This window comes from Salmo trutta, chromosome 20 (assembly GCF_901001165.1).
Source record: "Salmo trutta chromosome 20, fSalTru1.1, whole genome shotgun sequence".
NCBI classification, from domain to species: Eukaryota; Metazoa; Chordata; class Actinopteri; order Salmoniformes; family Salmonidae; genus Salmo; species Salmo trutta.
The window spans coordinates 20,907,547-20,934,084 of record NC_042976.1 but is presented as its reverse complement, the minus strand read 5'-3'; the positions used below and the strand labels follow the sequence as shown (position 1 = coordinate 20,934,084).

General features: G+C 44.0%; 1 protein-coding gene across 2 annotated transcripts in view; it reads left to right on the top strand.

Annotated features, from left to right (window-relative positions):
• Positions 1-22,783, top strand: part of LOC115155665 (calcium/calmodulin-dependent 3',5'-cyclic nucleotide phosphodiesterase 1A) — an 85,728-nt gene extending 62,945 nt beyond the window's left edge. For both annotated transcript variants that reach the window (XM_029702520.1, XM_029702521.1), the window contains 13 exons: positions 6,228-6,410; positions 8,637-8,703; positions 9,263-9,379; positions 13,940-14,080; positions 14,206-14,306; positions 16,897-17,022; positions 19,820-19,921; positions 20,379-20,499; positions 20,758-20,839; positions 21,100-21,220; positions 21,561-21,754; positions 21,920-22,201; positions 22,583-22,783. In XM_029702520.1, coding sequence (XP_029558380.1) covers positions 6,228-6,410; positions 8,637-8,703; positions 9,263-9,379; positions 13,940-14,080; positions 14,206-14,306; positions 16,897-17,022; positions 19,820-19,921; positions 20,379-20,499; positions 20,758-20,839; positions 21,100-21,220; positions 21,561-21,754; positions 21,920-22,201; positions 22,583-22,638 — 1,693 coding nt within the window. In that variant the 3' untranslated portion in view covers positions 22,639-22,783. The remainder of the gene's footprint in view (positions 1-6,227; positions 6,411-8,636; positions 8,704-9,262; positions 9,380-13,939; positions 14,081-14,205; positions 14,307-16,896; positions 17,023-19,819; positions 19,922-20,378; positions 20,500-20,757; positions 20,840-21,099; positions 21,221-21,560; positions 21,755-21,919; positions 22,202-22,582) is intronic.
• Positions 22,784-26,538: the final 3,755 nt, after the last annotated feature.

Below are 26,538 nucleotides of genomic sequence, written 5' to 3'. Positions count from 1 at the left end.
AGTCATATTTGTGTAGTAATTTTGTTTCCCATCATAATAAATAATGATTTATTTTCACGGTCGCTCGGTATTACACTTTCAGAATAATTACTTGCAGAAGTCCTGACCTGCACCCTTATCGCGATTCTAGATGCCTCATTTCCTTACGTTCGTATCTAACCTAATGTTGACACTATAATCACATCATGAAAAATATCTGCCTCTCTTTTCCTTCATTGGCGACATTTTCTTTCACATGAAGACTAGTTAGTAAATCACCAAGGCTATTTTCCTCAGTAAAACAAGATGACTCACTGTGAGACAGGAAGAAGGGAAACAAAACAAACTGCAGTGGAAAGAGAACCTGTCAGTTACACTTCATCCAGTTAGAACTCCATTCAGCCTTCAGAAAGACATTTACTGGAGATCACACAGCTCCATACCAGGACAGGTAAATGGACATTTACTGGAGATCACACAGCTCCATACCAGGACAGGTAAATGGACATTTACTGGAGATCACACAGCTCCATACCAGGACAGGTAAATTGACATTTACTGGAGATCACATAACTCCATACCAGGATAGGTAAATGGACATTTACTGGAGATCACACAGCTCCATACCAGGACAGGTAAACTGACATTTACTGGAGATCACACAGCTCCATACCAGGACAGGTAAACTGACATTTACTGGAGATCACACAGCTCCATACCAGGATAGGTAAACAGACATTTACTGGAGATCACACAGCTCCATACCAGGACAGGTAAACAGACATTTACTGGAGATCACACAGCTCCATATCAGGACAGGTAAACTGACATTTACTGGAGATCACACAGCTCCATACCAGGATAGGTAAACAGACATTTACTGGAGATCACACTGCTCCATACCAGGATAGGTAAACAGACATTTACTGGAGATCACACAGCTCCATACCAGGACAGGTAAATGGACATTTACTGGAGATCACACAGCTCCATACCAGGACAGGTAAACTGACATTTACTGGAGATCACACAGCTCCATACCAGGACAGGTAAACAGACATTTACTGGAGATCACACAGCTCCATACCAGGACAGGTAAATGGACATTTACTGGAGATCACACAGCTCCATACCAGGACAGGTAAATGGACATTTACTGGAGATCACACAGCTCCATACCAGGACAGGTAAATTGACATTTACTGGAGATCACACAGCTCCATACCAGGGCAGGTCACATGCGCCGGATACAACAGGTTTAGAATTAACAGTAAAATGCTTCCTTATGAGCCCATTGCCAACAGTGCTGAGTTCAAAAGTAAGACAAAACACAGTAAAAACAATAACGAGGCTATATACAAGGAGTAGCAGTAGCGAGTCAATGTGCAGGGGTACAAGGTAGTTGTGGGGGTGGAGGTAATATCGTATGTACAGTGCATTCAAACGGCTTGAATTCTTCCACATTTTGTTACATTACAGCCTTATTGTAAAATAAATTAAATTAAACATTTTCCCCATCAATCTACACACAACACCTCATAATAGCAAAGCGAAAACAGTTTTTTAGAAATGTTTGCAAATGTGTAAATAATAAAAAACAGAAACACCTTATTTACATAAGTATTCAGACCCTTTGCTATGAGACTCAAAATTCCATTTAACATCCTTGAAATGTTTCTACAAATTGTTGTACATGATTGGGAAAGGCACACACCTGTCTATATAAGGTCCCACAGTTGACAGTGCATGTCAGAGCAAAATTCAAACCATGAAGTCGAAGGAATTGTCCGTAGCCCTCCGAGGTAGGATTGTGTCTAGGCACAGATCTGGGGAAGGGTACCAAAAAATGTCTGCAGCATTGAAGGTCCCCAAGAACACAGTGGCCTCCATCATTCTTAAATGGAAGAAGTTTGGAACAACCAATAATTTTCCTAGAGCTGGCTGCCCTGCCGAACTGAGCAATAGGGAGAGAAGGGCCTTGGTCAGTGAGGTGACCAAGAACCCGATGGTCATGCTGACAGAGCTCCAGAGTTCCTCTGTGGAGATGGGAGAACCTTCCAGAAGTACAACCATCTCGGCAGCGCTCTACCAATCAGGCCTTTATGGTAGAGTGGCCAGACGGAAGCCACTCCTCAGTAAAAAGCATAAGACAGCCTGCTTGAAGTTTGCCAAAAGGCACCTAAAGAACTCTCAGACCATGAGAAACAAGATTCTCTGGTCTGATGAAACCAAGATTGAGCTCTTTGGCTTGAATTCCAAGCGTCACGTCTGGTGAAAATCTGGCACCATCCCTAAAGTGAATCATGGTGGTGGCAGCATCATGCTGTTGTGATGTTTTTCAGTGGCAGGGACTGGGAGACTAGTCAGGATCAAGGGAAAGATGAACGGAGCAAAGTACAGAGCGATCCTTGATGAAAACCTGCTCCAGAGAGCTCAGTACCTCAGACTGGGGTGAAGGTTCACCTTCCAACAGGACAACGACCCTAAGCACACAGCCAAGACAACGCAGGAGTGGCTTCGGGGCAAGTCTCTGATTGTCCTTGAGTGGCCCAGCCAGAGCTCGGACTTGAACCCGGTCGAACATCTCTGGAGAGACCTGAAAATAGCTGTGCAGAGATGTTCCCCATCCAACCTGACAGAGCTTGAGAGGATCTGCAGAGAAGAATGGGAGAAACTCCCCAAATACAGTTGTGCCAAACTTGTAGCGTCATACCCAAGAAGAATCGAGTCTGTAATGACTGCCAAAGGTGCTTTTACAAAGTACTGAGTAAAGGGTCTGAATACTTATGTAAAAAAATATATTTTTAATACATTACACCTGTTTTTGCTTTGTCATTATGGCGTATTGTGTGTAGATATATGAGGGGGAAAAATGATTTAATCCATTTTAGAATAAAACTGTAACGTAACAAAATGTGGAAAAAGTCAAGGGGTCTGAATACTTTCCGAATGCATTGTACATGTGGGTAGAGGTAAAAGTGACTAGGCAATCAGGATATATAATAAACAGAGTAGCATCAGCGTATTGCAGCAGCGTATGTAAAGTGTGTGTGTGTGTAGTATGTGTGGGTATAGTCTAGTATGTGTGTATAGAGCCAGTGCAAGAGAGTCAGTGCAAATCAGTGAAGATATAGAAATAGTAAAGGGGGTAAATGTAAATAGTACAGTCAATTGGTGCAAAAGATCAAGACTCATGATTCATCTGAAAGAAACACACAATGGAGTTTTGAAAACCAGCTACTACGATAATTGTTTTTGACTTTTGTTTTGGTGAATAAATTCACACCTACTCCTTCCAAAATCATGGCCATTAACATGGAGTTGGTCCCCCCTTTACTGCTATAACAGCCTCCACTCTTCTGGGACGGATTTCCACTAGATGTTGGAGCATTTCTGCGGGGACTTGCTTCCATTCAGCCACAAGAGCCTTAGTGAGGTCGGGCACTGATGTTGGGCTATTAGGTCTGGCTCACAGTCGGCGTTCCAATTCATCCCAAATGTGTTTGATGGGATTGAGGTCAGTACTCTGTGCAGGCCAGTCAAGATCTTCCACACTGATCTCGGCAAACCATTTCTGTATGGACAAACCATTTCTTCTTTGTGCACAGGGGCATTATCATGCTGAAACAGGAAAGGGCCTTCCCCAAACTGTTGCCACAAAGTTAGAAGCACAGAATCATCTAGAATGTCACTGTAGTGTTAAGATTTACCTTCACTGGAACTAATGGGCCTAGCCCGAACCATGAAAAACCGAACACAGACCATTATTCCTCCTCCACCAAACTTTACAGTTCACACTATGCATTGGGGCAGGTAACGTTCTCCTGGCATCTGCCAAACCCAGACTCGTCCGCTTGCCGAATAGTAAGTGTGATTCATCACTCCAGAGAACACGTTTCCACTGCTCCAGAGTCCAATGGCGGCGAGCTTTACATAACTCCAACCGACGCTTGGCATTACACATGGCGATCTTAGGCTTGTTTGTGGCTGCTCGGCCATGGAAACCCTGGCATTATATAGCTGAGCCATGAGGAGAAAGCCCACCAGATATACCCTGGATTTATGTGGCTGAGCCATGAGGAGAAAGCCCACCAGATATACCCTGGCATTATGTGGCTGAGCCATGAGGAGAAAGCCCACCAGATATACCCTGGCATTATGTGGCTGAGCCATGAGGAGAAAGCCCACCAGATATACCCTGGCATTATGTGGCTGAGCCATGAGGAGAAACTGAACATGTTTTCTTTGTTCATTGTGTATTTCTGTTAGCAAAAAGTTTAGATATAGCCTGGAATAAAAGAAAAAGTGGCAAACGCAAAAAATATTTAGCTCCAGATATGAGGCACTTATGTATGCTGAGGGTGTGTAGGTCAGTCTCACACTTTAATATTCTCTTTGTACCAGACCGGGTTATAACACATACCATTTTTATTATTTTTACTGCTCTCTAGGGTTGTTATAATTGCTTGGATAACCTTATTTACTATAATGTATTCATTCTTTGTGAGGTATAGTATGGTAGGGTTGTGAGGTATAGTATGGTAGGGTTATGAGGTATAGTATGGTAGGGTTATGAGGTATAGTATGGTAGGGTTGTGAGGTATAGTATGGTAGGGTTATGAGGTATAGTATGGTAGGGTTATGAGGTATAGTATGTTAGGGTTGTGAGGTATAGTATGGTAGGGTTGTGAGGTATAGTATGGTAGGGTTATGAGGTATAGTATGGTAGGGTTGTGAGGTATAGTATGGTAGGGTTATGAGGTATAGTATGGTAGGGTTATGAGGTATGGTAGGGTTGTGAGGTATAGTATGGTAGGGTTATGAGGTATAGTATGGTAGGGTTATGAGGTATAGTATGGTAGGGTTGTGAGGTATAGTATGGCAGGGTTATGAGGTATAGTATGGTAGGGTTGTGAGGTATAGTATGGTAGGGTTGTGAGGTATAGTATGGTAGGGTTATGAAGTATGGTAGGGTTATGAGGTATAGTATGGTAGGTTTATGAGGTATAGTATGGTAGGGTTATGAGGTATAGTATGGTAGAGTTGTGAGGTATAGTATGGTAGGGTTATGAGGTATAGTATGGTAGGGTTGGGAGGTATAGTATGGTAGTGTTATGAGGTATGGTAGGGTTATGAGGTATAGTATGGTAGGGTTATGAGGTATAGTATGGTAGGGTTATGAGGTATAGTATGGTAGGGTTGTGAGGTATAGTATGGTAGGGTTATAAGGTATAGTATGGTAGGGCTATGAGGTATAGTATGGTAGGGTTGTGAGGTATAGTATGGTAGGGTTGTGAGGTATAGTATGGTAGGGTTGTGAGGTATAGTATGGTAGGGTTGTGAGGTATAGTATGGTAGGGTTGTGAGGTATAGTATGGTAGGGTTATGAGGTATGGTAGGGTTATGAGGTATAGTATGGTAGGGTTATGATGTATAATATGGTAGGGTTATGAGGTATGGTAGGGTTATGAGGTATAGTATGGTAGGGTTATGAGGTATAGTATGGTAGGGTTATGAGGTATAGTATGGTTGGGTTGTGAGGTATAGTATGGTTGGGTTATGAGGTATAGTATGGTAGGGTTATGAGGTATAGTATGGTCGGGTTGTGAGGTATAGTATGGTAGGGTTATAAGGTATAGTATGGTAGGGCTATGAGGTATAGTATGGTTGGGTTATGAGGTATAGTATGGTAGGGTTATGAGGTATAGTATGGTAGGGTTGTGAGGTATAGTATGGTAGGGTTGTGAGGTATAGTATGGTAGGGTTGTGAGGTATAGTATGGTAGGGTTATGAGGTATAGTTTGGTAGGGTTGTGAGGTATAGTATGGTAGGATTATGAGGTATAGTATGGTAGGGTTGTGAGGTATAGTATGGTAGGGTTGTGAGGTATAGTATGGTAGGGTTGTGAGGTATAGTATGGTAGGGTTATGAGGTATAGTTTGGTAGGGTTATGAGGTATAGTATGGTAGAGTTGTGAGGTATAGTATGGTAGGGTTATGAGGTATAGTATGGTAGGTTTATGAGGTATAGTATGGTAGGGTTATGAGGTATAGTATGGTAGGTTTATGAGGTATAGTATGGTAGGGTTATGAGGTATAGTATGGTAGGGTTATGAGGTATAGTATGGTAGGGTTATGAGGTATAGTATGGTAGGGTTGTGAGGTGTAGTATGGTGCTGGTACATTTATGTAACGTGTATTCTATGTGAGCCAGAGTGTGACTCTGTCCCTTGATGTCCCCCTTACCAGGCGTCTTCTGGATACTGAGGATGAGCTCAGTGACATCCAGGCGGACTCTGTGCCCATGGAGGTGCGTGATTGGCTGGCCTCGACCTTCACCAGGAAGATGGGTGTGGTCAGGAGACGACCCGAGGAGAAACCACGGTTCAGGAGCATCGTCCATGCCGTGCAGGCTGGCATCTTCGTCGAGAGGTACACACACACACACGCACACACGTACGTTTGTTTTACTATCCTTGTGGGGACCAAATAATTGATTCCCATTCAAAATCCTATTTTCCTTGAACCACATAAACCTAACTCCTAACCCTAATTGTAAGTTCTTCTGGCACCCACATGGATAGTAAAACCAAACACACACATACATACACACACACACACACACACACACACACACACACACACACACACACACACACACACACACACACACACACACACACACACACACACACACACACACTCCCTTTTTCGTTGAGAGATTGTACTTTCATGAGGCATGGGGAAATAACCCTATAAGAGAATTATAGTAGGCTATTGATATTGATAAGTATGCAGAGACATGTACAGATAAGTACAAAAACAACATACCATCAGACCATCAACACTTATTACAAGCTCCTATGAATTACTTCAGAGGTAGTGTTGTTTCTTAAAAGGAAAACACAACCTTCATTCTGCCTTTCAATAGAAAATAGTTATTATTCAAAACCTGGGCACAAACAGACATGGTGGCTTTCACTTGTGGTGTTGCTCTTAGAAGTAAAGAATAACAGACATTCTGCCAGCAATAGAAATGGACATTAGTGAAATGTGCGTACAATTTCTTGAGCATAATTGCCTACTTACAGTGGGCACCAACATGAATATGTAAACATAATATTCAGCAATGCGTCTCAATGTCCTCGAGCTGCTGGTAGGGCCTGTGTCTCACTCTTATTCCCATGGCAACTACTAGGCTATTTCAGTGTGCCATAGACACCTGTTGGAAACAATCCTCTACATCTTTATCTCCTGAAGCTGAATATTACAAAATGAAAGGCACAATGCAGGTGTTTGAGATTTCATGCTCGGTTCGACAGTTGGAATTTTTATTTCTTAGTTTATTTGTCAAATTAGTCCAACTAAATATGTTAATGCTTAATGTGTTTTGATGGTTTCTTCTTTAGTGGCCAACAGTATAATTTGAGTTATAAAATGTGTGTTGTAATTCCACATGTTATGAATGTTGTAAGATCTGTCGTTACAGTTATAAAGTATGTCCGTCAATCTGGGTCTCTTCAACCCAGATTATCCTGTGAAAAACGAACAGGTCTGTGACTACAAACATTCTCAGAGAAGAGGAGAGAGGAGAATACAGTCAAAGCCCAGCCTGCCAGATTCTTCTTCTCTTTTATTAACTACATGTAGGATCAGTTCCAAATTGTACCCTATTCCCTATATAGTGCACTACTTTTGACCATTGCACGTAGAGAGTAGGGTGCCATTTGGGCCGCATCCCTCTTCTCTTAAATTAGCATGACACTTGAAGAACAGAGTGAACATGGCTGGGTTCCAACATGTCACACCTTTCTTTGTTGCCGTTTCCAAAGCCCAGTCTTTCTTTGTTGCTGTTTCCAAAGCCCAGTCTTTCTTTGTTGCTGTTTCCAAAGCCCAGTATTTCTTTGTTGCCGTTTCCAAAGCCCAGTCTTTCTTTGTTGCTGTTTCCAAATCCCAGTATTTCTTTGTTGCTGTTTCCACAGCCCAGGCGTTCTTTGTTGCTCTTTCCAAAGCCCAGTCTTTCTTTGTTGCTGTATCCAAAGCCCAGTATTTCTTTGTTGCCGTTTCCAAATCCCAGTCTTTCTTTGTTGCTGTTTCCAAATCCCAGTCTTTCTTTGTTGCTGTTTCCAAAGCCCAGTCTTTCTTTGTTGCCGTTTCCACAGCCCAGTCTTTCTTTGTTGCCGTTTCCAAATCCAGTCTTTCTTTGGCCTTATTTAACAGTTCTGTCTCATCCCTCCCACTCACCCCTTTCAACACCCAGCCTTTGGTTCAGTTCTGGCTGGCCAAAAACGATTTTATCTACAAAGAATGCCTTCTCAAAAGCCTTGCTGCCTTTTAGTTTTGTTTAAATGTAATTACTGTTCATCCCACCATTACTGGTTATTGTTGAAAACGGAGGTATTGTGTCTTTATATGACGGTAGCGTTTTGATACCATAAAGGGATGTATGCAATTGAAATCATCAGCCGTTGTTTGTTGTCCCTGTGTTTTCTATGTATACAAAGTACATATACACGAGCTGCCACAGCAGGCAAAACTGATTTTAAATGAAATCATTACAACCACAAATTATTCTAACATTATTTCAACCCGTTTTGCCCGCTGGGCATATTGCAATTCTTTTGTCTAACTACCTAATGATTGTGTATCTGTCTTCAGGATGTACAGACGGACGTCTAACATGGCTGGGCTGACATACCCTCCAGCTGCCATCGCTGCTTTGAAGGTGCTTGATACTGTACATCATATTACCATTACTATGCCTACTATACAGTAGGTTAGGCAGCTAGATTCAGCCTGATTTTTGTCAGAGCAGATTGTCGTGGGCTGAAGTATAATTCTAATAAAATGTTGAACACTACAAATTTAGCACGAGTATGCTCAAAAAGAGATTGAATTTTTAAATATTAAAATAACAATCACTTCATACCTTGATTCCATTGAGACATGATCACGTCTTTCTTTTTGCATGTGGGTATATTTGGGAACAGATTTCCTCAATTACACTGATTTTAGCTGAATTCCTTGTGATTTGATCTAATTTTTGGAGATGGGGAATGATGCCATTTTAAAACACTAACTGTGTCATATCGTTCATAATGATACAGAATACAGGCTTTATTACAGCTGTACAAAATGGACCTGACTTTATCATAACATCATCCTATTCTGAAATCCATAGAGATGATAAAATGTGTTACTGGGTAAAAGTAATATGTTTTATTTTATAGAAGCCAATGTGTGTTCTATTTAATTCTGTGCTGTCATCATCTGATTGTTTACAGGATGTAGATAAATGGTCCTTTGATGTGTTTGTGCTCCACGAGGCCAGCAGTGAACACGCATTAAAGTTCCTGGTGTACGAACTGCTCACCCGCTATGATCTGATCAACCGCTTCAGGGTTAGTCTCTCTTCAGTCTCTCTCTTGATCATTAACGTCAGGGTCTGTGTGTGTAAGTGCATCAATCTCTGTGTGTGTGAGTGCATCTATCTCTGTGTGTGTAAGTGCATCTATCCTTGTGTGTGAGTGCATCTATCCTTGTGTGTGAGTGCATCTATCTGTGTGTGTGAGTGCATCTATCTCTGTGTGTGTAAGTGCATCCATCTCTGTGTGTGTGAGTGCATCTATCTGTGTGTGTGTAAGTGCATCTATCTGTGTGTGTAAGTGCATCTATCTGTGTGTGTGAGTGCATCTATCCTTGTGTGTGAGTGCATCTATCTGTGTGTGTGTAAGTGCATCCATCTCTGTGTTTGTGAGTGCATCTATCTGTGTGTGTGTGAGTGCATCTATCTCTGTGTGTGTAAGTGCATCCATCTCTGTGTGTGTGAGTGCATCTATCTGTGTGTGTGTGAGTGCATCTATCTGTGTGGGTGTGTGAGGGCATCTATCTGTGTGTGTAAGTGCATCTATCCTTGTGCGTGAGTGCATCTATCTGTGTGTGTGTAAGTGCATCTATCTGTGTGTGTAAGTGCATCTATCTCTGTGTGTGAGTGCATCTATCTGTGTGTGTGTGAGTGCATCTATCTGTGTGTGTGTGAGAGTGCATCTATCTCTGTGTGTGTAAGTGCATCTATCTGTGTGTGTGTAAGTGCATCTATCCTTGTGTGTGAGGGCATCTATCTGTGTGTGTAAGTGCATCTATCTGTGTGTGTGTGAGTGCATCTATCTGTGTGTGTGTGAGAGTGCATCTATCTCTGTGTGTGTAAGTGCATCTATCTGTGTGTGTGTAAGTGCATCTATCCTTGTGTGTGAGGGCATCTATCTGTGTGTGTAAGTGCATCTATCTGTGTGTGTGTGAGTGCATCTATCTGTGTGTGTGAGGGCATCTATCCTTGTGTGTGAGTGCATCTCTCTGTGTGTGTGTGAGTGCATCTCTGTGTGTGTGTGTGAGTGCATCTCTCTGTGTGTGTGAGTGACTGAACAGAGGTTTTGTAAACTTTTAAACCAGTAATTCTGAAAGTAGCGCTCAAGAGCCAAAAAGGGTCCCTGAAATGTGTGTGTATGTGTCTGATTGTTTGTGTGTGTGTGTGTGTGTGTGTGTGTGTGTGTGTGTGTGTGTGTGTGTGTGTGTGTGTGTGTGTGTGTGTGTGTGTGTGTGTGTGTGTGTGTGTGTGTGTGTGTGTGTGTGTGTGTGGGGTCTGTTTGTGAGTGCATGCATGCGTGGGTATTGTGTGTGTGTGTGTGTCTTCCTCTGTCGTCTGTTCTACACCACAGGCCTCTGGGTGCCTCGTGAAGACATCGTTTAACACTCCAACCTCACGCTGTTCTGTTCTTTGTCCTCATCTCTTTGTCTGGTTTTAGATGAGAGTTTGTACATGTCCTCTGTTAGATGAGTGGTGAGAATGTCACCGACACTTACTGTGCTTTGATCCCAATTTGAGGATAATCTTTTCATTAATATGACCATATGATTGGACTTTACTTGAACGCTCTGTCATAAGGGCTACTTAAATGCTCTGTCATAATGGCTACGTAACACTACATGACATAACTAAGAGCAGGGCCCAGAACACACAGCAGGGCTTGAGGCATGTAATAATCTTATGTAGCCGTAATGTGTTACAGATCATACAACAGTGACCCTCTATTCCAAGTCATATTGTTTGTAGCCCCACCTTGTGAACCCATCAATACCCGATCTATACATATTTACATTTCTGCCACTTCAGCCCTGTCACCTACAGATAGTCACCTATAGATAGGTCGTGCTCCACTGCTCAGATGTTGCATGGACTGTGCTGTCGGGCACCAGATTGCTGTAACATATGATGTGGTTAGCTGATATAAAATACCTATTCAGGTGTTGTAAGATATGGCATGTGTCAGCAAAAAATGTCTGAACAGAGGAACAGGACCATAGTCACCCATAGATAGTCACCTACAGATAGTTTCCTACTATGTATATAGTCACCTACAGATTCTCACCTACAGGCAGTCACCTACAGATAGTCACCTACAGATTCTCACCTACAGACAGTCACCTACAGATAGTCACCCATAGATAGTCACCTACAAATAGTCGCCTACTGTATATATAGTCACCTATAGATAGTTGCCTACAGATAGTTGCCTACTGTATATATAGTCACCTATAGATAGTCACCCATAGATAGTCACCTACAGATGGTCACTTACAGATGTTCACCCATAGATCGTCACCTACAGATAGTTGCTTACTGTATATTTAGTCGCCTACAGATAGTCACCCATAGACAGTCGCCTACAGATAGTCACCCATAGATGGTCGCCTACAGATAGTCACCCATAGACAGTCGCCTACAGATAGTCACCCATAGCCAGTCGCCTACAGATAGTCACCCATAGCCAGTCGCCTACAGATAGTCACCTACTGTATATATAGTCACCTACAGATAGTCACCTACAGATAGTCACCCATAGATAGTCGCCTACAGATAGTCACCCATAGACAGTCGCCTACAGATAGTCACCCATAGACAGTCGCCTACAGATAGTCACCCATAGATGGTCGCCTACAGATAGTCACCCATAGACAGTCGCCTACAGATAGTCACCCATAGCCAGTCGCCTACAGATAGTCACCCATAGCCAGTCGCCTACAGATAGTCACCTACTGTATATATAGTCACCTACAGATAGTCACCTACAGATAGTCACCCATAGATAGTCGCCTACAGATAGTCACCCATAGATAGTCGCCTACAGATAGTCACCCATAGATAGTCGCCTACAGATAGTCACCCATAGATAGTCGCCTACAGATAGTCACCCATAGACAGTCGCCTACAGATAGTCACCCATAGACAGTCGCCTACAGATAGTCACCCATAGATGGTCGCCTACAGATAGTCACCCATAGACAGTCGCCTACAGATAGTCACCCATAGCCAGTCGCCTACAGATAGTCACCCATAGATAATCGCCTACAGACAGTCACCCATAGACAGTCGCCTACAGATAGTCACCCATAGATAGTCGCCTACAGATAGTCACCCATAGATAGTCGCCTACAGATAGTCACCCATAGATAGTCGCCTACAGATAGTCACCCATAGATAGTCGCCTACAGATAGTCACCCATAGACAGTCGCCTACAGATAGTCACCCATAGACAGTCGCCTACAGATAGTCACCCATAGATGGTCGCCTACAGATAGTCACCCATAGACAGTCGCCTACAGATAGTCACCCATAGCCAGTCGCCTACAGATAGTCACCCATAGATAATCGCCTACAGACAGTCACCCATAGACAGTCGCCTACAGATAGTCACCCATAGATAGTCGCCTACAGATAGTCACCCATAGATAGTCGCCTACAGATAGTCACCCATAGACAGTCGCCTACAGATAGTCACCCATAGATGGTCGCCTACAGATAGTCACCCATAGACGGTCGCCTACAGATAGTCACCCATAGACAGTCGCCTACAGATAGTCACCCATAGCCAGTCGCCTACAGATAGTCACCCATAGATAATCGCCTACAGATAGTCACCCATAGACAGTCGCCTACAGATAGTCACCCATAGATAGTCGCCTACAGATAGTCACCCATAGATAGTCACCTACAGATAGTCACCCATAGATAGTCGCCTACAGATAGTCACCCATAGATAGTCGCCTACAGATAGTCACCCATAGATAGTCGCCTACAGATAGTCACCCATAGACAGTCGCCTACAGATAGTCACCCATAGATAGTCGCCTACAGATAGTCACCCATAGATAGTCGCCTACAGATAGTGGATTTAGGAAGAGCAGTGTTCTGGGCCATGCTCTGCTCTTAGTCTGATTAAACAATAGAAGTTAAGCTTGCATACAAGCTACAGTACATGTACACGAAGCCCCCACACGAGTATCTCTTTATCTCTCCAGCTTCATTGTAGAAAAGCTATCTCCCGCACACATAACAATTTGGACAATAAACAACGTGCAGATGTAATACAGTATATTGCAGGAGTGTGCAGGAGTTATCTTTTCTGTAATGAAGTCGGTGACGTGCGTGATAACATTTCACTTGTCTCTCCAGTTGCCTGGAACTCACTGTGTTAGTGGTTGTCTGTGGTGAAACTGGCCCTCCATGACCCAGCACAGAGCCAATCACCTTCTAGTTGTTCATCTAGCTGAAACTTTGAGCTCTGGCTTCTGTTTCTGTCTTTTTAAATAGTGATCTTTGATTGAAAGACAGAATATACTTGATTTTTACAATTATTTTGGGGGTGGAGTGCATCCCATCTTTACAATTTATCAGGCAGACCTAACCTCGCTGTTCTAACCCAGATACCAGTGTCTTAACCTCCCTATTCTAACCCAGATTCCAGTGTCAACTCTGGTGTCTTAACCCAGATAGCTGTGTCATTTCGGTTACTAGTCCAACGCTCTAACCACTAGGCTACCTGCCGCTGGGGTCTTAACCTCCCTGTTCTTCCCCAGATTCCAGTGTCATCTCTGGGGTCTTAACCTCCCTGTTCTTCCCCAGATTCCAGTGTCATCTCTGGTGTCCTTCGTAGAGGCTCTAGAGGTGGGCTACAGCAAACACAGAAACCCCTACCACAACCTGATCCACGCTGCTGACGTCACACAGACAGCACACTATCTGATGCTCCACACTGGCATTATGGTGAGTCTCTCTCACACACACACATTCGTGCAATGAATTATCCCCCAGCATCATACACAAATCAAAGGACAGGTTCTGATTGTGTTTCTTGTTACAATCTCTCTCTCTCTCTCTCTCTCTCTCAGCACTGGCTCACTGAACTGGACATTCTAGCCATGGTGTTTGCTGCAGCTATCCATGACTTTGAACACACTGGGACAACCAACAACTTTCACATTCAGACCAGGTGAGTGTGTCCGTATTCTTCAGTCAGTAGATATTTTAATTCCTAAGCTACTGTACCACTGATAGTAATCAACCTAATAGACTGATTGATGACTCAACGATAATTATTTATTGCCATATCCATTCAATCAATACCAATGCTGAAGATGTCCTTGTATTGTACTTTTAGTACACCACTTGCCTCCCAGACAGACAGACAGTGCAGCCAGTCTGACACTGACTAATGAATGCCAATGGAGCCTGAAGAAAGGAACATGGCCGTATAAAGAACCCATTTAAGTGAAGGCATCCATTTAAACAACTCATTAAAGTGAAGTGCACAATAAGAATAATCAATATTGCAGCATTGACCTCAGTGATAACAAGGGATAGCAACGAAAGAGAGACAGAGTGAGAATGTGTGAGAGGGAGAGAGATTAAACCCTTCACTTAGTTTAAACCTCTGCATGGCTTTCTAGTCTAATAACAATGATCAGAAAGGCCTCTGGTGTCACGGTTGTCGTAGTGGAGAGAAGACCAAAATACAGCGGGAATGTTGATACTCATTCTTTTAATGAAAAAAACGCAAAGCATCCACAGGAAAAACAAACAATCAACGATACTCACGACCAAACAGTGTGGCAGGCTAAACAAGCAGTGCTCACAAACAACTACCCACAACCCCAAAGAAAAACACACACTCCTATATAGGACTCCCAATCAAAGGCAACTCAACACACCTGCCTTCAATTGGGAGTCCCAATCACCAACACAACCATTCACACACACAAAACCCCTGCCACATCCTGACCAAAACTAACACCATTACGCCCTCTGCTGGTCAGGACGTGACAGTACCCCCCCTCAAGGTGCAAACCCCGGAATGCACCTAAAAGAAAAAACAACCCCCAAACAACAAAAAATATCCCCCTAAACAATAAGGGAGGGAAGGGAGGGTGGCTGCCGTCAACGACGGCACTGTGCTACACCCTCCCTCCCCAACCCACCTCTCCTGGAGGTGGCTCAGGTGCAGGACGTGGACCTCGCTCCACCTTCGGCGTCGCCCACTTCGGTGGCGCTGATAGCTGCGCCGGGCAGACGGACCGCTCTGGCCGGACCGGAGGACAGGCGGGCCGCTCGGGCCGGGCCGGAGGACAGGCGGGCCGCTCGGGCCGGGCCGGAGGACTGGCGGGCGGCTCTGGCGACTCTTGACTGGCGGGCGGCTCTGGCGACTCTTGACTGGCGGGCGGCTCTGGCGACTCTTGACTGGCGGGCGGCTCTGGCGACTCTTGACTGGCGGGCGGCTCTGGCGACTCTTGACTGGCGGGCGGCTCTGGCGACTCTTGACTGGCGAGGCTGGGCTGACGCACTAGACGCCTGATGCGTGGGGCTGGTACTGGACGTGCCAGCCTGGAGACACGGACCTCCATGCTAGTGTGTATAGCGGGAAACACCGGACCGTCGAGGCGCACTGGCGGTCTTGAGCGCAGGGTTGGCATCCCCCCTTCCGGCTCGATGCTCACCTCACCCTGGCACATGTGGGGCGCTGGTACAGGGCGGACTGGCCTGTGCGTACGTATAGGCGAGATGGTGCGTGCCTCAGCATAACATGACGCCCTCCACCTCATACGCACCTCCCTGTAATCACGGGTAGCTGGCTTACTGCTCTTCCTTGGCCTGGCCAAACTACCCGTGTGCCCCCCCAAATTTTTTTATTGGTGGTGCCTCTCAGGTTTCCTACCCAGCCGTGTTCCAGCATAACGTTTGCTCCCTTCTCCTGCTGCCTCCGCTCTTCTCAGTGCCTCCACCTGTTCCCATGGGAGGCGATCCCTTCCGGCCAGGATCTCCTCCCAGGTGTAGCATCCCTTGCCATCCAGGATGTCCTCCCATGTCCATTCCTCCACCCGATGCTCCTTCCTCTTCCGCTGCTTGGTCCTTTGGTTGTGGGTAGTTCTGTAACAGTTGTCGTAGTGGAGAGAAGACCAAAATGCAGCGGGAATGTGGATACTCATTCTTTTAATGAAAAAAACGCAAAGCATCCACAGGAAAAACAAACAATCAACGATACTCACGACCAAACAGTGTGGCAGGCTAAACAAGCAGTGCTCACAAACAACTACCCACAACCCCAAAGAAAAACACACACTCCTATATAGGACTCCCAATCAAAGGCAACTCAACACACCTGCCTTCAATTGGGAGTCCCAATCACCAACACAACCATTCACACACACAAAACCCCTGCCACATCCTGACCAAAACTAACACCATTATGCCCTCTGCTGGTCAGGACATGACATCTGGTCCTTTAGACATGAGGGTTGTTGTGTGGTGAGATGGAAAATGAAGGTATTGTTCAAACTCCCCTTCTGTGATTATGTGTTTTAAAATCACTACCATCTCGAGTCGCTACCATCGCTTTCATAATCACTATCATCATTTCAAAACTGGTCGGAATGAAGCCACTTCAACCAGTTTTGCCCACTGGGGTAGTGTTTCCATACAAGTTGGCTACCTGGTAAAGCTATCCAGTCTGGGAAGCCCCATGTGGCACAATAAATAATCACACCTTCTCTTCCCTCTTCTTCTGCTTCTTCTCTTCCTCTCTCCAGGTCAGAGGTGGCCATCCTGTACAATGACCGCTCAGTCCTGGAGAACCACCATGTCAGTGCTGCCTACAGACTTATGCAAGAAGATGAGATGAACATACTGGTCAACCTGTCAAAAGATGACTGGCGGTGAGTTAAGAAAGACTCCTCAGATCCTCAAGCTTTGGGGTTTTAGGCTGGATATCTGTAAAGCACTTTGTGACAAATGCTGATGTAAAAAGGGCTTTATAAAATACATTTGATGAATTGATTGAGATCAACACTTCAAAGAACGAAGGGGCAAGAACTGTAACATAACCTGGATACTTAGCCTTAATTCTAGGTTTGGATACAAATGTGGTGTGGTGTATTTCAATGCAAGACTATTATATAACCTGGATGACAGAGAGAACATGTCACATTCAATCAATAAATCAAACTACATGACCAAAAGTATGTGGACATCTAGTCATCTCATTCCAAAATCATGGGCATTAATGTGGAGTTGGTCCCCTTATTGCTGCTATATCAGCCACCACTCTTCTGGGAAGGCTTTCCACTAGATATTGGAACATTGCTGCAGGGACTTGATTCCATTCAGCCACACGAGCATTAGTGAGGTCAGGCACTGATGTTGAGCGATTAGGCCTGCCTCGCAATTCCAATTAATCCTAAAGGTGTTCAATGAGGTTGAGGTCAGGGCTTTGTGCAGGCCAGTGAAGATCTCGACAAACCATTTCTGTATGGACCTCACTTTGTGCACAGGGGCATTGTCATGCTGAAACAGGAAAGGGCTTTCCCTAAACTGTTGCCACAACGTTGGAAGCACAGAATTGACTCGAATGTCATTGTATGCTGTAGCATTGAGATTTTCCTTCGCTGGAACTAAGGTGCCTAGCCTGAACCATGAAAAACAGCCCCGGGCCATTATTCCTCATCCACCAAACTTTTGGCACAATGCGTTCAGGGAGGTACAGATGCGAAATATTTTTTATTGTGAAACAAACAAGAAACAATACAAAAAAACAGAAAACTTGAGCGTGCATAACTATTCATTCACCCCCCCAAAGTCAATACTTTGTGGAGCTACCATTTGTAGCAATTACAGCTGCAAGTCTCTTGGGGTATGTCTCTATAAACTTGGCACATCTAGCCACTGGGATTTTTTTCCCATTCTTCAAGGTAAAACTGCTTCAGCTCCTTCAAGTTGGATGGGTTCCGCTGGTGTACAGCAATCTTTAAGTCATACCACAGATTCTCAATTGGATTGAGGTCTGGGCTTTGACTAGGCCATTCCAAGACATTTAAATGTTTCCCCTTAAACCACTCAAGTGTTGCTTTAGCAGTATGCTTAGGGTCATTGTCCTGCTGGAAGGTGAACCTCCGCCCCAGTCTCAAATCTCTGGAAGAGAACACCAAATGTGTTTTCTTATTTTTTCTTTAAGCACTGTTTTTTTTATTCTGGCCACTCTTCCATAAAGCCTATCTCTGTGTAGTGTACAGTTTAAAATAGTCCTATGGACAGATACTCCAATCTCCGCTGTGGAACTTTGCAGCTCCTTCAGAGTTATCTTTGGTCTCTTTGTTGCCTCTCTGATTAATGCCCTCCTTGCCTGGTCTGTGAGTTTTGGTGGGCGGCCCTCTCTTGGCAGGTTTGTTGTGGTGCCATATTCTTTAAAAATGTTAATAATGGATTTAATGATACTCCATGGGATGTTCAAAGTTTCAGATTTTGTTTATAACCAAACCCTGATCTATACTTCTCCACAACTTTGTCCCTGACCTGTTTGTAGAGCTCCTTGGTCTTCATGGTGCCGCTTGCTTGGTGGTGCCCCTTGCTTAGTGGTGTTGCAGACTCTGGGGCCTTTCGGAACAGGTGTATATATACTGAGACCATGTGACACTTAGATTGCACACAGGTGGACTTTATTTACCTAATTATGCGACTTCTGAAGGTAATTGATTGCACCAGATCTTATTTAGGGGCTTCATAACAAAGGGGGTGAATACATACAGTATGCACGCACCACTTTTCCGTGATTTTTTTCATTTCACTTCACCAATTTGGACTATTTTGTCTATGTCCATTACATAAATCCAAATAAAAATCTATTTAAATGACAGGTTGTAATGCAACAAAATAGGAAAAACGCCAAGGGGGATGAATACTTTTGCAAGGCATTGTAGCGTTCTCCTGGCATCCACCAAACCCAGTTTAGTCTGTCAGACTGCAAGATGGTGAAGCGTGATTCATCACTCCAGAGAACGCGTTTCCACTGCTCCAGAGTCCAATGGTGGCGAGCTTTACACCACCAACGCTTGGCATTCGCATGGTGATCTTAGGCTTGTGTGCGGCTGCTCGGCCATGGAAACCCATTTAATGAAGCTCCCGACAAACAGTTTTTGTGCTGACGTTGTTTCGAGAGGCAGTTTGGAACTCGGTAGTAAACGTTGCAACCGAGGACAGACGATTTTTACGCACTATACGCTTCAGCACTCGGCGACCCCGTTCTGTGAGCTTTGTGGCCTACCACTTCGCGGCTGAGCTGTTGTTGCTCCTAGATGTTTTCACTTCACATTAACAGCACTTACAGTTGACCGGGGCAGCTCTAGCAGGGAAGAAATTTGACTAACTGACTTGTTGGAAAGGTGGCATCCTATGACTGTGCCACGTTGAAAGTCACTGAGATCTTCAGTAAGGCCATTCTACTGCCAATGTTTGTCTATGGAGATTTCATGGCTGTGTGCTCAATTGTGTACACCTGTCAGCAACAGTTGTGGCTGAAATAGCAGAATCCACAAATTTGAAGGGGTGTCCACATACTTTTGTATAGATAGTGTATTTATAAAGCCCTTTAAACACGGATCCTGATGATTGAGATAGTAATGAGTACAGACATGTCCTGCCATTTCTCTTTCACCTAACTCTAACCTGTCTGTCTGTCAGAGAACTGCGGACCCTGGTGATTGAGATGGTGATGAGTACAGACATGTCCTGCCATTTCCAGCAGATCAAAACCATGAGGAACGCCCTGCAGCAACCCGAGGGGTGAGTGGACTGTCTCTGGACCCTGACCTATGACCCCTGAACCCTTAGTCCCCACCCCTAAACCCTAGCCTCTAACCTATAGCCCCAGCTCTCTGGACCATGCCTTTCATCTTGATCCTTTATGTGTCCCTGTATGATATCCCTGTGTGTGTGTGTGTGTGTGTGTGTGTGTGTGTGTGTGTGTGTGTGTGTGTGTGTGTGTGTGTGTGTGTGTGTGTGTGTGTGTGTGTGTGTGTGTGTGTGTGTGTGTGTGTGTGTGTGTGTGTGTGCGTGCGCGTGCGTGCGTGCGTGCCTGTCTGTCTGTCTTGAGTGTATCTGATGTACTGTTGTCTGTGTGGTTGATTGACTGAGTAGACCAGGCTAAAGCCCTACTGTATCTCTGATGCTGTCTGGCTGTCTGTCTTAGTGTATCAGTGTATATGTATTTGTGTTAGCTGATGTACTGTTGTTTCTACAGAGTAGACAAGGCTAAAGCCCTGTCTCTGATGCTGCATGCAGCTGACATCAGCCACCCAGCCAAGGCCTGGAAGCTGCACTACCGATGGACACAGGCCCTGATGGAGGAGTTCTTCAGACAGGTACAGTATAAACAGTCCCTGACAGATACCATGGGAGAGGGAAACTTGACCACTGTATTATGTATGTATCATGTATTGCTAAGGATATGGGATACCATTCCAATAGCTTTAGGAATGTCTTCACTTGGATCAACTGGATATGTTACATTGAGCATTATGGGTATTGTAGTGAATCATGTTAAATTATACAGTAGAGCCGCTCCTGCCATTCTGCAGTGATATGGTTATAAAGGCTGGTATTGTTGTTGTTTTTTACAGGGCGATAAGGAGGTTGAGTTAGGGCTGCCATTCTCTCCTCTGTGTGATCGTAAAGCTACCATGATTGCCCAGTCACAAATAGGTGAGCATCACACCCTGTTGACCCCCTGTGAGCTGTTTCATACAGCTCTGAAGGGTTTGTGTACTCAGACAGGCCATAGCTCAAATGCTCCACCATGTGGACATTTGAGAAATGATCAGATATTTTTCCCTTGCTACGATAAGGAATGGGAATCTTCACGGTCTGTCATCATAAATTACATTTGCTGTAACATCACACACTGTTTTTTTCTCCTGTTTCTCTGAAAAGTACAATCATCAGTTTCTCTGTCTGTCTCTCAGGGTTCATTGACTTCATAGTAGAACCCACATTCTCTGTGTTGGTGGACACGACAGAGAAGATCATTACACCTCTCATAGAGGATAGCTTAAAGTCACACGACACTGGTGTCCGCAGGTCAAGGTGAGACACATTCCCATTATTATAAACTCTGGACAATCCCAGTTTTCCCGGCTCAGTTTTCCCAGATTAGCATCTCTGACGTATTCAAAATGCCTGCCAGTATCACCAGTACCACTCACACTCAGAATTTCTCTATCTCCTATCTCTATGGTCGTTCTAAGCTGTGGAATAAGCAACCAAGTATTGCTCCAGTGTTTTCTGTTCTATATAATATGTCCATATTAGGACAGCCACACAAAGAGTTGGTGTCATTGTCATTCTGACTTATGGCGTCAACATATATTTGACAGAATGGACGTAATTTGACAGAGTTTCTGTTGTATGTTGCTTGTTGGTTCAGTTTGACAGGTAGTGGGTCAGTGACGGTGGTGGAGTCAGTCCAGAGACACAGTGGTCGAGGGTCCAGCCAGGGGGTTGACCAGGGGCTCACTACAGACTATAGCCTTGCTGGCATTGACCTGAAACGGGTCAGACACACACTGGCAGAGGTCATCCAACACAACAAAGACAGATGGAAAGAACTCTCTGTACAAGGTATAGTTGTTGTTGGTGTTGCTCTTCTTCCTTTTTTTCTTTGTCTTCTTCAGTTACCTGAATACCTATCCTTCTTTCAGTGTTTTATGTTCTTTCCATTGTCAGAAGACTATGACATGACATTACAGGTTCATTCCTGTTGCTTGTGTTATCTCGTTTCTTCAGAGTTGGCGAGGAAAGAGCAAGCTGAGTTGACTTCTGACCCAGAGGAGGAGTCCCTGATGAACACAGAGGTTACGTCGACTCACACCAGCCCTGAGAGACACAGCCAGGAGCTTCAATCAGAGCCCTTCAATGAACTGATGAACAACACAAACACAAACTCCAATAACTCTTTTCAGGAGGACTCAGAGCTGAACCACAGTCCTCACAGGCCTCTGTCACCATCTGAGGATAAAGAGACAACATCACATGGTCCCATCTCTCCTGAACACCTACCATGGAACGGTAGGAATGCTAGCTAGCGATATGATATGATACGATATACGATATGATATACGACACAATATACGATAGAATGTACAATACAACAATGCAACATAATGTAGTGCAACGTAACATAACGCAACACAACAACATGCAATGCAATACAACACAATACAACACAGCACAATAGCACAGTGAAACCAACAGTCATGCCTTTTAACAATGCTGTTGCCCTGTCAGTAAGCTATAGCTATGTGGTATTTTTCTCGTTTCTATAATTGTGTTGTCAGTTACAGCCATCTGTGACCAAGTGTCGAAGAGATAGATAGCTGCCGAGTGGAGGGTTGTCAAGGTTACAGCTGAGTGATGCTGTGTTGTCATGGTAACTGTTGTTGCTTGCAGGAGAAGGCCCTGAGCCAGTCCTTGAGCAGGGGGAGGAGTCTCTTCAGAGCCCTTGATTTTGATAGGCTACCCAACAACACTGCCACTTCCTGATTCAACAGGCATTATATTTGTTTCGTTTTTTTATTGTAAATTTGTTCTGATTGATTTTATTGTTATTTATTAAAGATAGGGGTCTTCATGCTCCACTTTTCACCGGAAGTGGTTTTTGTCTATTTTCATTCAGTCTTTATGGTCTATTTATCTGTCTATTTTCATTCGGTCTTTTAGATGGGTCTGCACCGTACACACTCACTATATTAGACCGCAAGCGTGAGAATAGGACTTTCACGATAGTGTTCTCTGTTGATCTGTTGACATACACAGATTTTACTCTAGACCAGGCCTGGGCAAAGGCCGGCCCGGGGGCCGTATGCGGCCTGCGACCTGATTCAATCCGGCCTGCGACCTGATTCAATACGGCCCGCGGAATCATGCTCAGATCACATAAAGAATTTGTGATAGTAAAGTTTTGAAGAACGTATTTGTTGTTCAAATTTAAAGCCCAATGAATACTCGCCTTTCTGTAATGATTTAACTCCCACCGCTTGTGGGACATTTATTTTGAAGGAACGTATGAATAACAACTGCACGAGGACAGACAGTGACTGACAGGATGACACACGTCACATTTACAAATAGTAGCTAGCTAGAAATTGCGCAAAGAGGAGTTTTTCAAAGAAAAGGAAAGTAGACAATGAATATAGGGTGTTCCAACAAGAGTGGACATTGAAATATTTCTTTATTGAGGTATCAGGGAAAGCTGTGTGCTTAGTGTGCAAAGACAACATCACTGTCTTGAAAGACTACAACTTGTCCCGACACTTCCAGACGAAGCATGCAGAGAAATATAGGAATATGTCTTCTGGGCAGAGGGCAAGTGCATCAAAAGAGTTGATTTCTCAGTTGCAAAATCAGCAAAGACTTTTCACAAAGCTGCATTCAGCAAACGACAGAATTGCGAGAGCTAGCTATGTACTGTCCCACAAAAATGCTCAACATAGCAAGCCATTCGCGGAGGCCGAATTCATTAAAGAATGTTTAATTGACTCTGCAGCAATACTTTGCCCCGACAAGAAATAGATGTTTGAAAATGTTTCCCTGTCAAGACGAACAGTGACACGGCGTGTTGAGGACATCGCAGAGAATATGGATCAACAATTGAAAGACAAAGTAAAGGATTTCACTTATTTCTGCTTGGCCCTGGATGAGAGCAGTGATGCACGTGACACGGAGCAGTTGTTGATATTCTTACGAGGCATAACCCCAGACTTTGAAATTACAGAGGAGCTTGCTTCAGTGCAGTCAGTGAAGAGCACAACCACAGGGAAAGATTTATTGGAGGAGGTTAATAAGTGTGTGGGACTGAGTTTTGAAAAGTTATCCAGTGTGACCACTGATGGGTGCCCAAACTTGAGAGGAAAAAACTGGACACAAGATCAAGTAGCTGAGTTGAACCCAGATCAGATTTTTTTTGCTGCATTGCATTATTCATCAGGAGGTGCTCTGTAAATGTTTTCTGAAAATGAGCCATGTTGTGGATACAGTCACTAAAGTGGTAAACTTCATAAGAGCAAAATCTTTAAACCACAGGCAGTTTGTCTCACTGTTGGAAGAGACAGAGTCGGGTCATGCAGATCTCCCCTACCACACAAACGTGATGTCGTGTCTTTGGCATCATTAAATTGAAGACTGTTATTTTATCAAATCAATTCTCTATAATTATTATTACGTGATTAAACTAATCATGTAAATGTAATTAACTAGGAAGTTGGGCACCAAAATCTTCAGATCACAAAGTTATAATTTTCCTAATATAACTCTTCAGATATTTTAATATCTGATCAATTAGTCTTCTAATTAATGAATTATTCTTTACCTCACGTTAGTCTCATTCCAAATGTCGTAAATTGTTGGTTATCTGCACGAACCCAGCCTTTACTATGAATCATCCATACATAAATTGTCTTAATCATTCATTTACTAACTAACTAAATAATCACAGAAATGCACAAACAAACAATGGTTACAAGGAAATGATAGGAAAGGTTCCCTAGTGGGCTAAGCCGATATGACGGCTTGGTGGACAAAGGGAAGTGGGTGTGGACTGAGAAGGGCGGGAATTACAAAAGAGTCACTACACAGTTGATAATTATATCAATTGAAATGATAATCCTTTGCACATGAACGTTCACTCATTTGGGAATAATTGCAATCAATATATATTTACGCCCATTGTGTCGCCGTGATCTCTGTTGGAATCGTCAGTCCTTCTGTTGGAAAGTCCACCCGAGCATCTCTCTGCTTCCCTGAAGTCTTTCGTGGTTAGAATGGAAACTTCAGAGTACCATTCAGAAATGTTCTTATAGAAAAGATGTTTCGGCGGTTGTCGGTCTTCTCATCCCATGGTACGTATTTTTCTAGCTTCAGACTAGTAATTAGTATCTAAGATTTGCTCTTATTCTGTCTGGATCGATAGTCTCAGAGTTTAACCATTTCCACCCATGTAGCCAATGCTCCACGTGGTGTGGTTAGGAATTCAACAATCATTGTGACCTTAGCGGACACTGAGGTTTTTGTGGTCTCTACTCAAACCTTCGCCCCCTCAGCTGACCGAGGTACGCATGGTCTGAAGAGGATTTCTTCAGGTGGGGGTTTTATTCGGAACAGTAGAAAAGGGCTGTTCCATGAGCCAGATGATGTCTGTGCTCATGGGGGCGGGCCAATGACTTAGTTAAACTTTAAAGGGAATACAATTCTCTCACATTAACATCATTACATCATTTCACAAATAGTTTCATCTTTACTCATTTATTTTATAAAATAATTAGACGCAAACCTCATAGTGGAGGCACCTGTATAAGCAGAGTTACGGTGATGTGGCTGTATTGTCTTTCATGAGGTCACAAACATGAAACAAAACGGACCGGGTCGTAGCTGGCTTCTCCACCGACCATTTACACATTCTCCAAAACATGGATATTGTTCAGTTCTCAGAAGTTCCTTTGTTCTACTGTGAAACTCTCTCTATATATACTGCATGGCCAGGAGGAGAGAGTCTCCTGCAGGAATTTACGACGTGAGAAAACAGAACATGGGTGTAGGAGAGAGAGAGAGGAGGATGCCACGCTCTATACCCAGAAAGGGCCACGTCATGACAGTGAGATGGCTGAGTTTGGGGAAGGTGCTTAAAAGGGTGTGGGACCTGAAGTCGGAGATTGCTGAGTTTTTGCAAATTAAACGTGGATTTCCCTTAACTGCAAGATAAAGAATGGTTGGCAGATTTTACCTTCACCGTGGACATCATGGCCCTCATGAATGAACTGAATTCCAAACTACAAGGGAAGGGTCTTTTTGCACATCAGATGTACAGCCTTGTCAAAGCCTTCAAGGGAAAATTACTCCTCCTGACCCAAGTAGAAGCCAACAATCCCACCCACCTTCCGACACTACTAGTCTGTTCCCTATCAGATGACCAGCGGGAGAAGTATATATCACTGCTGCGTGCTTTGAACGGTGAGTTTTCTTGTCGTTTTGAGGATTTCAAAGTGTTGGAAAATGACATGCTGTTGGTTTCCTCTCCTTTCACCTTCAATGTGGATAACGCTCCCACTGACCTGCAACTTGAGCTTATCGACCTTCAGTCTGATGCAGTGATTGTTTTGAATAGTTCTCCAATGTCACTGACGAGGTTCTATGCATCTCTCGATGAACAAAACTTTCCAAAGATTAGGAGTCATGCTCAGAAGATGTTTGTACTGTTTGGGTCTACCTATGTATGTGAACAGACATTTTCAGTGATGAAATATAACAAGTCAAGGCACAGATTATCTCTTACTGACTCTCACCTCTCAGCAATCCTGTGCATAGCGATGTCAGAAACTATACCTGACTTCACTGCTCTAGGAAATGCACAT